Source organism: Scyliorhinus canicula, chromosome 15 (genome assembly GCF_902713615.1).
Source record: "Scyliorhinus canicula chromosome 15, sScyCan1.1, whole genome shotgun sequence".
Taxonomy (NCBI): domain Eukaryota; kingdom Metazoa; phylum Chordata; class Chondrichthyes; order Carcharhiniformes; family Scyliorhinidae; genus Scyliorhinus; species Scyliorhinus canicula.
The window spans coordinates 115,572,487-115,587,605 of NC_052160.1; the positions used below are offsets into that span (position 1 = coordinate 115,572,487).

Sequence of the window (15,119 nt, forward strand, 5' to 3'; positions counted from 1 at the left end):
ATTATGCAGAGAGTAACTCATCTCCTGACTCCCCAAAGCCAGACTACTATCTACAAGGCACAAGACAAGAGTGTGATAGAATTCTCTCCTCATGCCTGGTTGTGAACAACACAACCTTCATGCTTTCCATTAAAGCCACACACCATTCTGACTTGGCAATAATTTGCCCCTTCATTGTCGGCGAGTCAAAATTTTGGAACTCCCATCCTCATACTATTGTGGAACCCGACATCTCATGGACCACAGCGGTTCAACAGGTAGCTCACCACCACCTTCTCAAAGGGCAGTTAGGAATGGGCAATGCCCACATCACTTGAAAGAATAAAAATAAATGTGAAAACATTATATGGATAGATTTCAGAGTTTGGATATGGAAACCAAGTAGAGTCAAAATGTATTTTGAAACATCACGCACGTCACTGCAGACCATTTAAGATTCGATCAAATTAGGAAATGTTTATTTTTTGTGCATATGAAATAGTCATCCTGCAGCTGGTGGAATTACTGATTATACCAAGTTGACACTTGTTACTCTCAAACAACTTAATGTTGATTATTACCAATGTACATCTGGGATCTGAAGTTTTGTTAAACTAAAAGGTCAGGAACATTTATGATTTTCTTAAGAATTCAATAGCAACTGTACACTAAAATCTCCCAACTTCAAGGTTGCGACAGGATCTGTGCAGCAGCTCAAATGAAGGAACAAACCATCCACCATTTTTGCTCTCTGAAGATCATACTTCACACTGGTTACAGTCCTTTCCCAATAACAATAATGCAGTGAGATTGTAAATTATTTTCTTCAAAATAATTTTCACAAAAACACAGTACAGCAGAAATTAAAGCAAATTCAACTGAGGTATAAAAGATACATTGGCCCAGTTTTCACGGTCAGCAGGGACAATCGTCATTGACCTCAAAGATAGCTGTTCAGAGATCTGGCAGTTTCTCTGGCTTTCCCTTTTCTTGATGCCAATTTAAATCTGACGCCAAATCAAGGGAATATCTTGTCATGCAGCCTCAGTGGTGTCAGCATGCAGGTAAGCGGCAAATCACATGAAAATGTCCAGACAACAAACCTTGAAGTTAAGAGCACTTCTGATTGAAAGTTTCAGATGGAGAAATGGTTATGATTGGATCATAACTGTAGCTTAAATAAAGACAAGCTGTCTAAAAAATAAAGAGGAAAAATGTGGCATTTGTTTTATCATGAAGGAATTTGACTTTCCATAAAATATCAAATTAGGGCCAATGCAAGTGTTTAGCAGGAATTGTGAACTTGGTGCGCTGGTGCTGCTGACTGACTGAAACTCTTGGACTTTCTCATTATTCCGCGCATGTGCAGACTCCAGAAGTTTTGGTCAGTTTCAGGAGATTAAACACACCGAATAGCGTCAGTTTCGCCTTCAATACCATCGGAAAATAGGATCTTTGTTTTACAGGTCAAATAGCCAAGCACCATCTCATTTAGTTGCTGCTTTAATCAGCTCCCTGCAAAGAATTTGCCTTAACGATCATTATTACGGTATTATAATTCGCACATTATTTTAAAATACGAAGATGAGCGAGCCAAAAGCCCTTTAACCCGCTTATTGACTGCATTTGTTTCCATTCATTCTCCAATTGATAAATTATCACTATCAAACAATTCAACAAACCAAAGTGTTTAGTGTAAACTTAGCTGCAATTAACAATTTAACTGGCTGAATACCAACTCCTTTAAAGGGAATTCATTAAAAGCTGTTATTCATAATCATTCATAATTAATTTCTCAAGCTGCCCTGACAATCCAACAATACCATATTTATGTCATTAAACCTGCTAAATTTTCGTAAGATGAAGTTTGATTACTCATTGTTTAAAAACCAATACTCGACTACCTTTTACAACTTTTTATAAAAACACCTTTAAAATTAACTAATTTTCCGTACCTATCTGTGATTGCAGTACCTTGTTTAGTCTTCGAAAAATGCAGAGTATTTCATTTACACATGTTTAACAAATTAAAACAGAAAAAAAACACTATTGTTTTATGCATTAAAACAATTCCTGGTTCTGAAATTTAGTTTCAAAATAATTCCTGGTTTTGAAATTTAGTTTCAGGAGATGCCAAAACTAGAATCCCTAATTTGTCTTTTCATTGCAATGTACTTTTAATAGGCACTTTCATACCATGATCACACTACCAGATACCATTTCTGCATTGTATAGCAACAATTTCTGAAGATGTGAAAGACATGCCAATACAATAGTTTTCTACTATGCAGTTAAGCAAACAGATTTACAAAATATATCATTAATCCAGCGACCACAAAGTCTTGCTGACCATCAAGAATGTGCAAACTAATGATGATTTGAAAATATTTACAAAAATCCTAACTGCTTTCATTGCCAATGCATGCACGCATGGTTGAAAGTCAGGTTGTCAGGACACCGGGTAGACATTACTACGTAAGCTCCTCCCACCAACCCCCTCCAGGAGCCACGGTAAATATTGTGTATAGTAGGCACAATTTTCACAGGGGAAAATTAGGTTAACGTGGCTATTATAGAGCCTAAATCTGAGATTCTGGGTTTGGTAGCCCAAGCTTACCATTAACTAAAATAATTGGTTCAATGTTACTTTGTAAGGGGCCCACCAGTGGACCTTACTGAAAATCAGTGTTCTATGACATACACATGACCGTGATTGCCATTTTAGGAAAAAGTATGCCTCTCTTATTAGTTGCATTCATCACAGAGGAGGGTCATCAAAACTAAGTTCGGCCCCTGACAAAAATAACATGAATCACTGCTTTTCTGGGCATCCCCAACACTTCATCCGCACCCCCCCTCCCAGACCAACGAGTTGGGGTGACCCAATAACAGTCAACACCAATCCAACCAGCTGCATTGGGAGTCTTGTTTTGACCCCATGTAAACAGCAAGTACCAGCAGTACCGATACACACCAGATACGTCAAGAGTTTTATGAAGTACTCATTAATACCAAGCTGATTATTAAACATAGTGGATTAGTTTTACGTTGTTAGACATGTGTTTGCAATTCACATTAAACAATTGTATTCCAGAATCAAGGGAATGTCCGTCATTCAATGTTGTGAAATGAGCCCACGGCCCTCAATATTGGGAACTGTCAGTCCATCAGGTTTTCATTCATTTGAGCCAAGTCACTCATGGGCTACAACACAATTCCCTGAAAATTATGTACTCCAAATATTATTATAGCATGTTATTTACGTGCTATACATAAGACTGTTTTTCTTTTGGTTTTTGATATCAATTCCAAAAAATAATGTGGGTGGCACAGTGGAAGAGTGATAAGCACTGCTGCCTCACAACGCGGAGGACCCGGATTCGATCCTGGCCCCGGGTCATGTCAGTGAGGAATTTTCACCTTCTCCCCTTGTCTGTGTGTCTCACCCCCACAACCCAAAGATGTGCAGGGTAGCTGAATTGGCCACGCTAAATTGTCCCTTCATTGGAAAAAAAAAATTGGTACATGAAATTTATTTCAAAACATCAATTCCAATAATAGTATACGAGAAGGAATAAGTCTGAAGCTTTTATTTTACCTTAAGCAAGAACACAGTAACTACCTCCTACTGCTTCCCCGCTCTCAACTGTTCCAGGTGTGTCCATTTATGCTCTTTTGGAGGCTGAGCCAAAGATCATCACCTGTCTTTAACAGTGCAATTGGTTGAACAATGCAGTTGCCAAAGGATGCAATTGTTGATGTGTTTACATAGAATCATAGAATTTAGTCTAGAAGGAAACCATTCGACCTGTCCAGGCTGCATCGGAGCTTGGAAAGAGCACCCTACTTAAGTCCATGCCTCCATCCTATCCCAATAACTCCACCTAACCTTTTGAACACTTAACGCAATTTAGCATGGCCAATCCACCTAATCTGTACATCTTTGGACTGTGGGAGGAAAACAAAGCACCCAGAGGAAACCCTCGCAGACACGGGGAGAAAGTGCAAACTCCACACAGTCACCCGAGGCCGGAATTGAACCCAGGTCCCTGGTCCTGTGAGGCAGTAGTGCTAGCCACTGTGCCACCATGCCGCCCCACATGTGACTCCATCTTTTAGATGGTAGTGCAGGAGGTTCCCCAAGGAAATGTTAATATTTGTAATAGGTCAATGATGACAGAAAAATTAATAAATGCCCCTCACATAAGAGGACACTCCACAATAATGAATAAGTCAATGACATGAGATATTTCTCAATACAATATTGTAAAATACAAAGAATACAATTCTAACAATCACAAATTCCCTACCAGGTCCTTTACTAGCAACTTACAATAAACATAATTATGCCTTGTGTGTCAAACAAGATATTTATCAATAGCAATGACCACTGCTTACTATTTAGTTGTCCAAAAATAATGCTGAAAAACATCACCTTTGGGAAAATTACTTGTAGATTGTCTTGTGTTATTTCAGACTATGAATGCCAATATTTGCAGGAACTCCTCACACCCCTGTTACAAATAGGAAGTTGTCCAGTGTGATATGGATGCTTTGAATCCATCCAACAGTATTAGTGATATTAATACAGAAACCAGCAGCCCCATCGTGCTACAGAATCACTCCATTGAAGTACAAGATGCACAGCACATGCACAATTCAGCCATGGTACAATCTCTTGAATTTCTTAAAAACTATGAAATAAAATTACACTTTTAAAGGCAATGTGATATTTCATCGCACTCTTGTCAACAGATTGGAAGGCTGAGGAACTAATGTATGTCAAAGTTTACAAGTATCAGACTACTTTCAAATCTTTAAATTTCCCAAAGGTCCATCATTATTATATGCCTGGGTCACCTCATTAACACCAAAAATGTGCAGTTGGTTTTCCAATCTAGTCAAAGGGCAAATAATTTATTTTTGAGTGAAAGTCTATTTGGTTAAGTCTAAAAATGAGTTCTACTCACTAGACAGCAAACAATGTCTTGAGTATTTTCCAACATAGTTCTTCTAATATTTGGAAGAGAAGAAGCCAGATTCATCTCATCTAGCAAGAATCCCAAGTTATAACTTCAAAGCATGCATCAAGCTTAGTAAAATTCACGAGATATTTTCTAGGAGTTTAATGTGACTAACCAGGATCAGTTTCTAAAGCATACGGGGGGGGGGGGGGGGTGATGAGTACGTTACACCATTAACTAGAACGCCCATAAAGCTCACCAATAATTAATCATTTTTTTAAACGGGTATTAAATTAAGAGGAACAAATTATGGCTTTGCTGAGTAGACCTAGATATATTATTCCATAAGGCATTTTTATGTGACGTTTGTGCAAGATAAATTAAAATTATAATTCCAACAGGACTCGAGATTGCTGAATGATTCATTCTTCCATTTGACATAATTTTAGACTACGGCTTACAGTTACAGAAACTAATAATGCCAGTGGCATACATTAACCCAAGCCAATCCAAGACTATATATGTCGTAATGTAAGATCCTCTTTTCCCCTTTGGACTGTTACCCCATATTTTAATCGTATTGCTATGAGATACAAGCATTCCCACGTCACAGTTACAAAACACAGTTTATTGAGGAAATCAGTAATAAATCTCATTAAGTATGCACACCATTACCCTAATCAGAAGTGCTTTCCATGTGTTTATCTTACTTTGAGGGGAATTTATCAGTACTAAAATTGTCTTTTACTACTTTGACCCAGCAGACCTTTATCCTGTTTCAACAATGCAAAGTTCTACCATTTCCTAAAGCTTCCCATCACAAAGTTATCGAGCGGAACATTGATATTTTCAGTTCCACTAAGTTCAGGCTAATGGGGCAGGACAGAGTTTATTGCAAATAGCAGTTGGGGCTACCTTGTTTAAGCAATGTAGAGAGAAGCTATTATTATGAGAACATCATACAATACTTAGCTTGTAACTGTTCAACTTAGAACATGTGAAAAATTACAGGCTCTGGTGCTACAGTACACAATAGGCAGAATTCTGTGAAACATTCAGATACCACGATATCACGTAATATTCATGTTAAATTTGGAAGCAGGCATATTAAACAATATTGAAATGAGAAAAAATATACATCAACTAGAAAGAGTAAAAAATTGGAAGCATAAAATAAAATATTTTATTTTATGCTTCCAAAATGCCTCCGAAAGAGCACCCTACCTAGGCCCACCCCCATTCTCCATCCCGGTAACGCCACCTAACCTTTGGACATGATGGGGTAATTTAACATGGCCAATCCACCTAACCTGCATATCTTTGGACTGTGGGAAGAAACCAGAGCACCTGGTTTCAGCACACAGACAACGGGGAGAATGTGTAATGGAGTTTAACCCAGGCCCCTGGCTCTGTGAAGCAGCTCGGCTGATCACGGTGCCACCATGCCACTCCATGTTGCGGCATCATTTATTTCAGTTGACCACTGGGCGTTCAAATCTCTCTTTAAACATCAACACTCCCTCCACAACCGTAACACTGTTTATAAATTTGACCTGGAAAACTGAATTATACTGCTTCAAGCCAAAAGAAAACTGCACAGAGCAACTGTATTAATTGGCAAAGACCATAAGGGAATTCCTTACAAAGCACAGAAAAATAAAACTCATTAAATGATCAGGAACATAGGACAGACAGCCAATGAAGTTCAAAAACCCATACTACTATTCTCTAACATCGGGTTAAAACCTAATCAGATGACTGAAATGGATGTTTTCCCTTACTGACAACACAGCACAATCAAAATTGCTAAGTTCCTGCACAATGAAGATTAGTCACACACAGACATTGCAGATTTTCCTCGGTGTTGCTTTTGTTGAAGCAGATGACATGTTTTTTGATGATAAGAACATAAAACCATGTAATGCACAATATATTAATTTGCTTCCAAAGTGCATTGCATTTAAGTGGTCCATTTTTTCAAGGCAATAAAATCAAATTGCTGTAATAGACACATTATAAGATCAGTTAAGAGGCCAACGTTGACAAGAGCAGTTTGAAGATTGTCAGTTCTAAAACGACAACAGCAAATGCAATAACAAGATTTACCCTTGCTCCATAGAATAGAGTGATTTACCACAGAAGGAGGCTATTAAGTCAGTTATACCTATGCTGGCTCTGCGAAACAGCTTTGCAAATGGTCTTTCAAGATGAAAGATTCGCAAGCAATAATTTGACTATTACCAACAACTCATTTGTGCATAACTTCAAAAAATTACTCACGGCTGTTGCCCGTTTTCTTACACAAATTCATTCATAAAGACATAAGTATTTGCTGACAATGTATTAAAACACATAGGAGGTCATTCATTACTTGGACAGTGCGAGGTGGCGGTGGGGTAGAGGGACAAAGAAATCTCAGCATATAATTAAATAATAAATGAAATTTAATCTACAGTTAGCAAAGCTATTTAAAAAAAGGAAACCAAGCATTAGGCTTTAATTCTAGAGGGACAGAATTGAAAAGTAGCAAAGTTTTACTAAACCTGTTTTGAACCTTGGTTCATAGAATTTACAGTGCAAAAGGAGGCCATTCGGCCCATTGAGTCTGCATCGGCCCTTGCAAAGAGAACCCTACTAAAGCCCACGCCTCCACCCTATCCCCGTAACCCAGTAATCCCACTTAACATTTTTGGACACTAAGGGCAATTTAGAATGGCCAATCCACCTAACCCGCACGTCTCTGGACTGTGGGAGGAAACTGGAGCACCTGGAGGAAACCCACATGGTTAGGCCACACAGAGTACTGTGCGCATCTCAGATCACTATATTATCAAAAGGATGTAGAGGCACTAGAGAGCCTGCAAACAGAATTGATGAAGGCGATACTTGAATTCAGGAGGTATACATATCAGCAAACGATGAGCAGGATGGGTCTCTTTTCAGTTGGAAAAAAGACCTGCAGAGTGACGCAATCGGGTCTTTAAAATGTTTTAAGATTTTGATTACTAGACACAGACAGAATTTTTCCACTTATGGCGATGAGCCTAACTAGAGGCCAGTCTCAAATAATCACCAAGAAATCCAGTAGGAAACTCAGAACCAATTTATTTACCCAAAGAATAGTGAGAATGTGAAACCTGCTCCCCAGGGAGTGGGTTGAAACGAATAACATAGATGTTTTAACAGGAAGGTAGCCAAGCACAAGGGAGAAGCGAAGAGAACAAGTGGAACATAAACGTGGGCAGAGACTGGTTGGACCAAATGACCTGTTATTATGCCATATATCCAATATAATCCTTTGGACAGAGCAAAGTATTAAATAGACAACAGCTGAAAACTTTGGAACATTCCTCCCTCTTAAAGTTGAAAGTATGGTACACATTAGGATCATTAAACTATTATGGTTCACTTGGTTTGTTGTTGATCAACTTGTCATAGCACTGTGTATAACCATGGCAATGCAAGTGCATTCATACTCTTAAGGTCCAAAATAAAGCAAAGCATAGAATTCAACAGTCATTTCGACTAGCCATAATTATTTACAATTATTAGTTGGAAGAGGACAGAAACATCTCAGATAATAAACACAATGTTTTTTGATGTATGTCAGGGCATGCACTGATTTCTAGGGCACTTAATCAGTTGCTTACTATACAATACGGTTATATTGGGGCAAACACGGCTTGTCAAGACTAAGCAAACTATTTGCGTAGATCTCCATGCAGATGAAACAGCAAATGTACAGTGTGCTTGTGGAGTTCGGTATTAGAATTTTCTCAGCAAATGAACACCCTTGTGTAAGGTAAGCATAGAAAAGCGCAGGTACACACATTTCTTTTTCCAAAACATTAACACGAAAGCAACAAGTACCACTTGATCCCAAAACAGGCAGCAAAGAAAAGAGTCTTCTATGAAAAGCTTTTCCAATTCTCTATATTATAAACATGCTTTACACTGCTTCATTAAAAGTACAATGCATAATGAGGCGGGACTATCTGGCTTCCAAAATAATAAAAAGAACCTCAATGTGCAACCAGCATCAAAACTGATATTTTAATCCGTATTGATATTATATACAATATTATAAAGCAATATTACTAGGAAGTGCATATTGTTTGCTCACCTCTTGAACAGAAGGTTGTTGAAAGAGAGGAATGAGGGGATTAGTTCTGGGAATGTCAATGTGAATCTATGAACACAAGGAAAAGTAAGATTACTTCAAAAGCAGTTTAACATGAAGATTAATTTACTTACTGTTGAAGCAATTTCCGTGCACAAGTATGTTCTCCTAATAGAGATCTCTGAATATCTTTTAATTTTTTTCTGACGACGTGTAAAATTCACTCATTTAAAATTGGGTGACATCCAGAGAATTGCTTATGAAATCACGGAACACAATGCTGTGAGGGACTATATGTATATAAGGGTGCAAAACTAACAGCTGAAATAAGAATATCACTGAAAACAATGCAAGTTAATAAGAGTCACTTCTACAGACGTTAATCCAGCTCCCTTATAATGTTCTATTCAGTGATCAAACAGGACTGTTAGTTTAAAAATAAATTGATAAGAAAACACCAATAATACAAAACAAACACTACTTGGCTGGCATGAGTGCACTATGGGAATTATTTGTTCACTGATAGGTAAATTTTAAACTGCATTTAATACCTGCCGATATGTATCCTGGTGATGTTCTTCATTTCTGGAATCATAATATTGTTCAATGAATCCAAAATACTCTTCCCGCTTTCGCTGTAGAGTGATTTCTCTTCTCTCCATATTTGCAGGTAGATAACCCTATGAAAAAACACAGAAAGATTATGTGATGATGAAAATACAATACAAGGGAATAGAACAGAATGAAAAATGTGGCCCATCAGGTTATCAGTCTGTGAGGCCTTCCAGTGTTCCACAACACTCTCAAAGAGAAAGAGTCCAAATACACAAAAACATCAACATTTCTTTGTGTGGCAGCAGAATACAATACAAAGGAGTGAGATTAAGGGAATGATACATTTCAGTCCTGACATTAAAGTTTTTCATAACCGGATAGTGGTTTTTGAGGCCAATTAAATTTTCTCCAAGAAACAGGTACTTACAGGAAGCATATTAACAGATTGCACCAACAATCAAAACATTTTGTTTTAACCTTTGTTCCTTCGTGTCCAAGATATGAGTCTATATGACACTATTTGGTTTCTCCATCAACCATCAGGTACTACTGAATATCATACTCTTGCTATAGGATCAACTTGGAAAAGCAAAATAAGCACTATCGTCCTTTAGCAGTTATTAGCCATCTCCTTAAACCTCCCTCCTGTCCCTACACATCCAACAATTGTTGGGAGCATCCATTCAAATGCCTGATGTCAAACCTTCCCAGATAGACACTACCATAGCTCGGAATTTACAACTATGTCCAGTTTCTTTCCCAGATACTCTCTTCAAACTTATCTTTTCTATTAGATTTATTTCCCGATCCCTTGACTTTATTCCCAGAACTAAAAACCCAACTAATGGCTGACATTATAAATCTTCGCTTCAAGGATAGTCTCCTTCCTTTACAAAACATGGTCATCTCCCTCCTCAGAAACTGCACCTTGAGCCACTCTTGTAATTGCAAACTATTTCCCCTGCCTTTCCAAAATTCTCTACTTTATTGGCACTTCCCAAATTACCGTCCACCTTTCCCATGGCTCTCCTTAGGTTTCAGCCCTGCTCAGCACTGAAATAGCACAAATCAAAAGGCATCAATGACAGGCTGTGGCTGTAGTGCTTTTATTTTCCTTATCCTCTCTTCACCCTTTGGTTGAACACAATGCTCCTCCAATGCTTTCTCTTCTATTGCCCAGCTCGATTCTACTGCTCCCACTTGATTTCACTTTTTTAAAAAATATATTTAGTGTACCCAATTATTTTTTTTCCCCAGTTAAGGGGCACTTTAGCGTGGCTAATTCACCTACCTTGCACATCTTTGGACTGTGGGGGTGAAACTCACGCAGACATGTGGAGAATGTGCAAACTCTGCACGGACAGTGACCCAGGGCCGGGATTCAAACCCGGGTCCTCAGCACCGTAGGCAGCAATGCTAACCACTATGCCACGTGCTGCCCCTTTGATTTCACTCTTACCTACCCATTTATACCCAGAATATTTTTGGATATGGTTTCACTTCACAGTTGCAAGCTCAAGTTTTGCTACGTCACTCAAAGACTTCCACATGTGTGTTTATGATAGCCAGCTCTACTTCTCTACAACCTCTTTACCTCAATCCCACTACCAGTAGCCCTCCGCGCTCCACTGCCACTGTATTTTCGGACTCTATGCCCAGCATCCAGATATAGATAAGTCACAAAAGCTTCCAATAACATTTGGAAAACTGTAATTCAATGTCTTTGGACCCGGGCGTAAATTTTGCACTCGCATCATAGAATTTACAGTGAAGGAGGCCATTCGGCCCATCGAGTCTCTGCACCAGCCCCTGGAAAGAGAACCCTACCCAGGTCACACCTCCACCATATCCCCGTAAACCAGTAACGCCACCTAACCATTTTGGAAACTAAGGGCAATTTAGCATGGCCAATCCACCTAACCTGCCCATCTTTGGACTGTGGGAGGAAACCAGAGCACCCGGAGGAAACCTACGCAGACGTGGGGAGAACATTCAGACTCCGCACGGACAGTGACCCAAGCCAGGAATCGAATCTGGGACCCTGAAGCTGTGAAGCAACTGTGCTAACCACTGTGCTACCGTGCTGCCCACTCATCGCCTAATTACATTTTCAATGCAGCCACTCAGTCAGTGGAAACAGACTATTTTCAATCTCAACATACTTACAGACACTAAGCCAATGTTCTGATGCCATAACTCTGCCTATTCCACTCTCATTCGTGTATATGTCATCTCCAGCCTCAACAGTTGCAATTCTCTCCAGGCCAACTCCGCCTTCTGTAAACTTCACGGCATCCAAAGTGCTGGTGCTTCTAGCCTATATAGAGTGGTGGAAACCTGCGGCCCGAGGGCCACATGCAGCCCATCAGGGTTCTGAGTGTATCCCAGGAGACAATTTGTTGGCTGTTTCCTACATATAGAGTTGCCATATTGGACTGCTTTCCATCCGCGTAGCTTTTTTCCCTACCAGTATAACTGAAGTGATATGCATGTAAAGCAAGGGCAAAGTGAAGTAAGTTGCACGCTTATTGCACACAACATTGTTAGAGCCATGCAGTCCCTCTGCATCCAATCAAGCAAAATTATGTATTTTGTTTCCATCAATTGAGGTTGATGACAGTTCTATTAATATTTGAATAATAAAGCAGATATCTTTCAGTAGGGTGCTCTTCCCAAGGGCAGGTGCAGATTTGATGGGCCGAATCTTCGCTGTAGAGATTCTATGATTCTGTGAAATTATGAAATATTCAGCATGTATTAAATGTATTCAAGGGTTTAGTAAATATACCCAATTTCAATCTTTCGGCCCACTGAGATGAAGGAGGGCCACTCATTCGGCCCACTCACTAGCCTAGATTGCCCAACACTGCTATACTGCATCAGGTGCCGCTTACCCATCACCTACTTCTTGCAGGTCAGTTCCCAACATAAAATTTAAAAGCCTAATTTCTTGTCTTTAAATCTCTTCATAGCCTTTCCCCTCACTATCACTCTAACAACCTCCAGTGGCCTACCACCATCATCACCCATTCTTGGACTTAGAACACTGGTGCATTTTACTTTCCTTTAACGGTCATGATCAGCAATGCCTTTAACCTCCATGCTTCATGCTCTGAAGTTCCTTCTCTAAACTCTTATCACTCCACCTATCTTTCAGTCTATCACGCCCTTTATAAAGTTTGGTCTTTTTGTTGTCAGATTACACCCTAGCAACTAGAAACTTGTTTCTGTGATAAAAGTGCTTTATTAATCAAAGCAGTTATTAAACTCCAGCAAAAGTAGTTGTCTTCTGATTTTTTTGTACTAAAAACATGAGGGAGGGTGGGTGTGGGGGGGGAGAAAAGAGATTCTCCGTCCCCCTGCCGAGTGTTTCTCGCCCATGTGCCATCCTGTCGCCACCCGTCAATGGGATTTCCCATTGAAACCACCACCCCACGCTGCAGCAAAACCCTCTGGTGGGAGTGCGCTGCAAGCGGGAAAAGTGAATCCCGACAACCGGAGAATTCCAGCCGCTGTGTTTTCTGAATTGCCAAGTCTTGTGAGTATTCAGGGTCATAGTGACATAGGAGTCTATTCAGCCCATCGAGTCTATGTTGGTTCTCAGAAGACCAATCCAGTACATTGAGCTTTCTGAGAGCCATCTCTGATGCACCATTTTGTTGACTGTTTGTCAAGCACCATGCGTAGCACTACATCACTCCTGTTATCTGAGCCATTCTGCTAATGAGTCCCAATATCAAGTAATCCCTTAGACACATACATATACCACAGCTCTTCTGTTTGTCTATCTTATCTTACTTTTTCATTATAAATGGAAATTATCCACTTATATTCATTATTTGGATTGTTACAAAGGCAAACGTCCTTTGTATCACAGACTTTACTTCATCTCTGTGCTAATCTACTTTTATGTGCTTCTTGCTCATCTAAATACAAAATATCACATTTAGCACTGGGTACCACTTGAATGTGAACACTGTAACACCTCAGGAGCAACAAAAAAATTTAGGAGTCAGCCATTTGGTCCACCAGCTAGGCTCCATATTGGGCAGCCTTCTTGGAGCTCTTGTCTATTATTCCCTGTACCATTCACTTCAATGGAAAAGAAAATCAGATTGCTGATTTGCTATCATTTTCTTTCACTGAAGTCAAATCTCACTCCAAATGTGCTACTTGTCTGGAAATAGTACAATTATTTTTTGTACAACACTAACAAAATTTGGAAGTTGTGCAAAAGAATTCCGAAAACCTTAAGTCGAACATTGGAACAGAAAAACGAGATGCTGTGGTACCCCGAAATGCTGCGGTACCATCAAGTAGCACTATCTAGTTACTAACTTTACCATTGATAGTTTCATTTATGATCTGTGTATTTAGGCTAAATACATTCAAATAAAAACATTCACAATAGAGTTGAAACCATAAGATATATACAATTTAGTGTATAGTCATATCCCAGGCAGTTCATTCATGTAACAGTGTCAGGTACTTTCTAATCTATATTCAATACCAGCAGATTATCCATTTTTAGCATTGAAAAACAACAAAGGAAGCAGGAGGAAATGATGAGAACTAAAAGGCACAGATTGTTGAAACATTGTTTGTCCACCTTTGGGACCTCAATATTACTGTTACTATGACTGACACTAGAAATGAGTTTGAGTACTCTCAATGGATTTCCACTAAGAAAAGGACCATTAACAGTGAAGTTAAAGAATTCTTCCCCGAGGCTGAATTATCAGAATCTAATTCATCTATTTAATCAGGTCCTTACTAAAAATAAAGTTTCAAATAAGAGTGTCGCCATCAGAACCTCTTTCAAAATTAGATAATTCGAATTAAGGCAGCTGGTATAATATCTGTACACTTAATATCAGGGCTTTCAGTTTCAACTACTCAGTCATCAGCTATTCAACAAACTAATTTCTGATGTTTGGTGATGGGGCTCAGAAGGTCCTTTAAGTCAATTTCTGTCATCAGTGCTACAATGTAAAGAAAATATTCAAAATAAAGAAACAAGAGAACATTAAAATGAAAAACCAAAACTCTTGGACCAGACCGATTTTTGAAAGCACCAATACACCGAGGATTAAAAATCAGGCAGATAATAATGAGGCTGTGTTTGAAGTATAAATTTAAGTTACTAATATTTCTAAACTGAAATGTTTAATTTTCCAAGTTTTAAAAATGAGTTGCTGATCATCCATTGTTTTGACTTGAAAATTTCTATCATCTCAGAATCCATTTGTTTTCAGACGAAGCAACATTTATTTCCTGCCAAACCTCTCTCAATCCCTCCAACATTGAGCGACTCTTTGTCACTTTTGCTTTGAAACTCCTAGACTTCCTCTCTTTGTCTTTTCGATATTGCATCTCAAAATAGATGCTCCATGAGAACTCATGTCTCCACAACTTCCAGGAACTGCTCTGCATTCAAGAATTTACTGAAAATAGCTGCAAATAAAAAAAAATAGTTTTCCTGCTCGTAAATAAGCTTATGT

At 38.9% G+C, this 15,119-nt stretch overlaps 1 protein-coding gene across 6 annotated transcripts in view; it reads right to left on the minus strand.

The window, feature by feature from the left end:
* Positions 1 to 15,119, minus strand: part of LOC119979117 (TBC1 domain family member 22B-like) — a 355,807-nt gene that overhangs the window by 200,286 nt on the left and 140,402 nt on the right. For all 6 annotated transcript variants that reach the window (XM_038821122.1, XM_038821126.1, XM_038821121.1 and 3 more), the window contains 2 exons: positions 9,615 to 9,743; positions 9,067 to 9,132 (listed from right to left, as the gene is read on the minus strand). In XM_038821122.1, the coding sequence (XP_038677050.1) occupies positions 9,067 to 9,132; positions 9,615 to 9,743 (195 nt within the window). The remainder of the gene's footprint in view (positions 1 to 9,066; positions 9,133 to 9,614; positions 9,744 to 15,119) is intronic.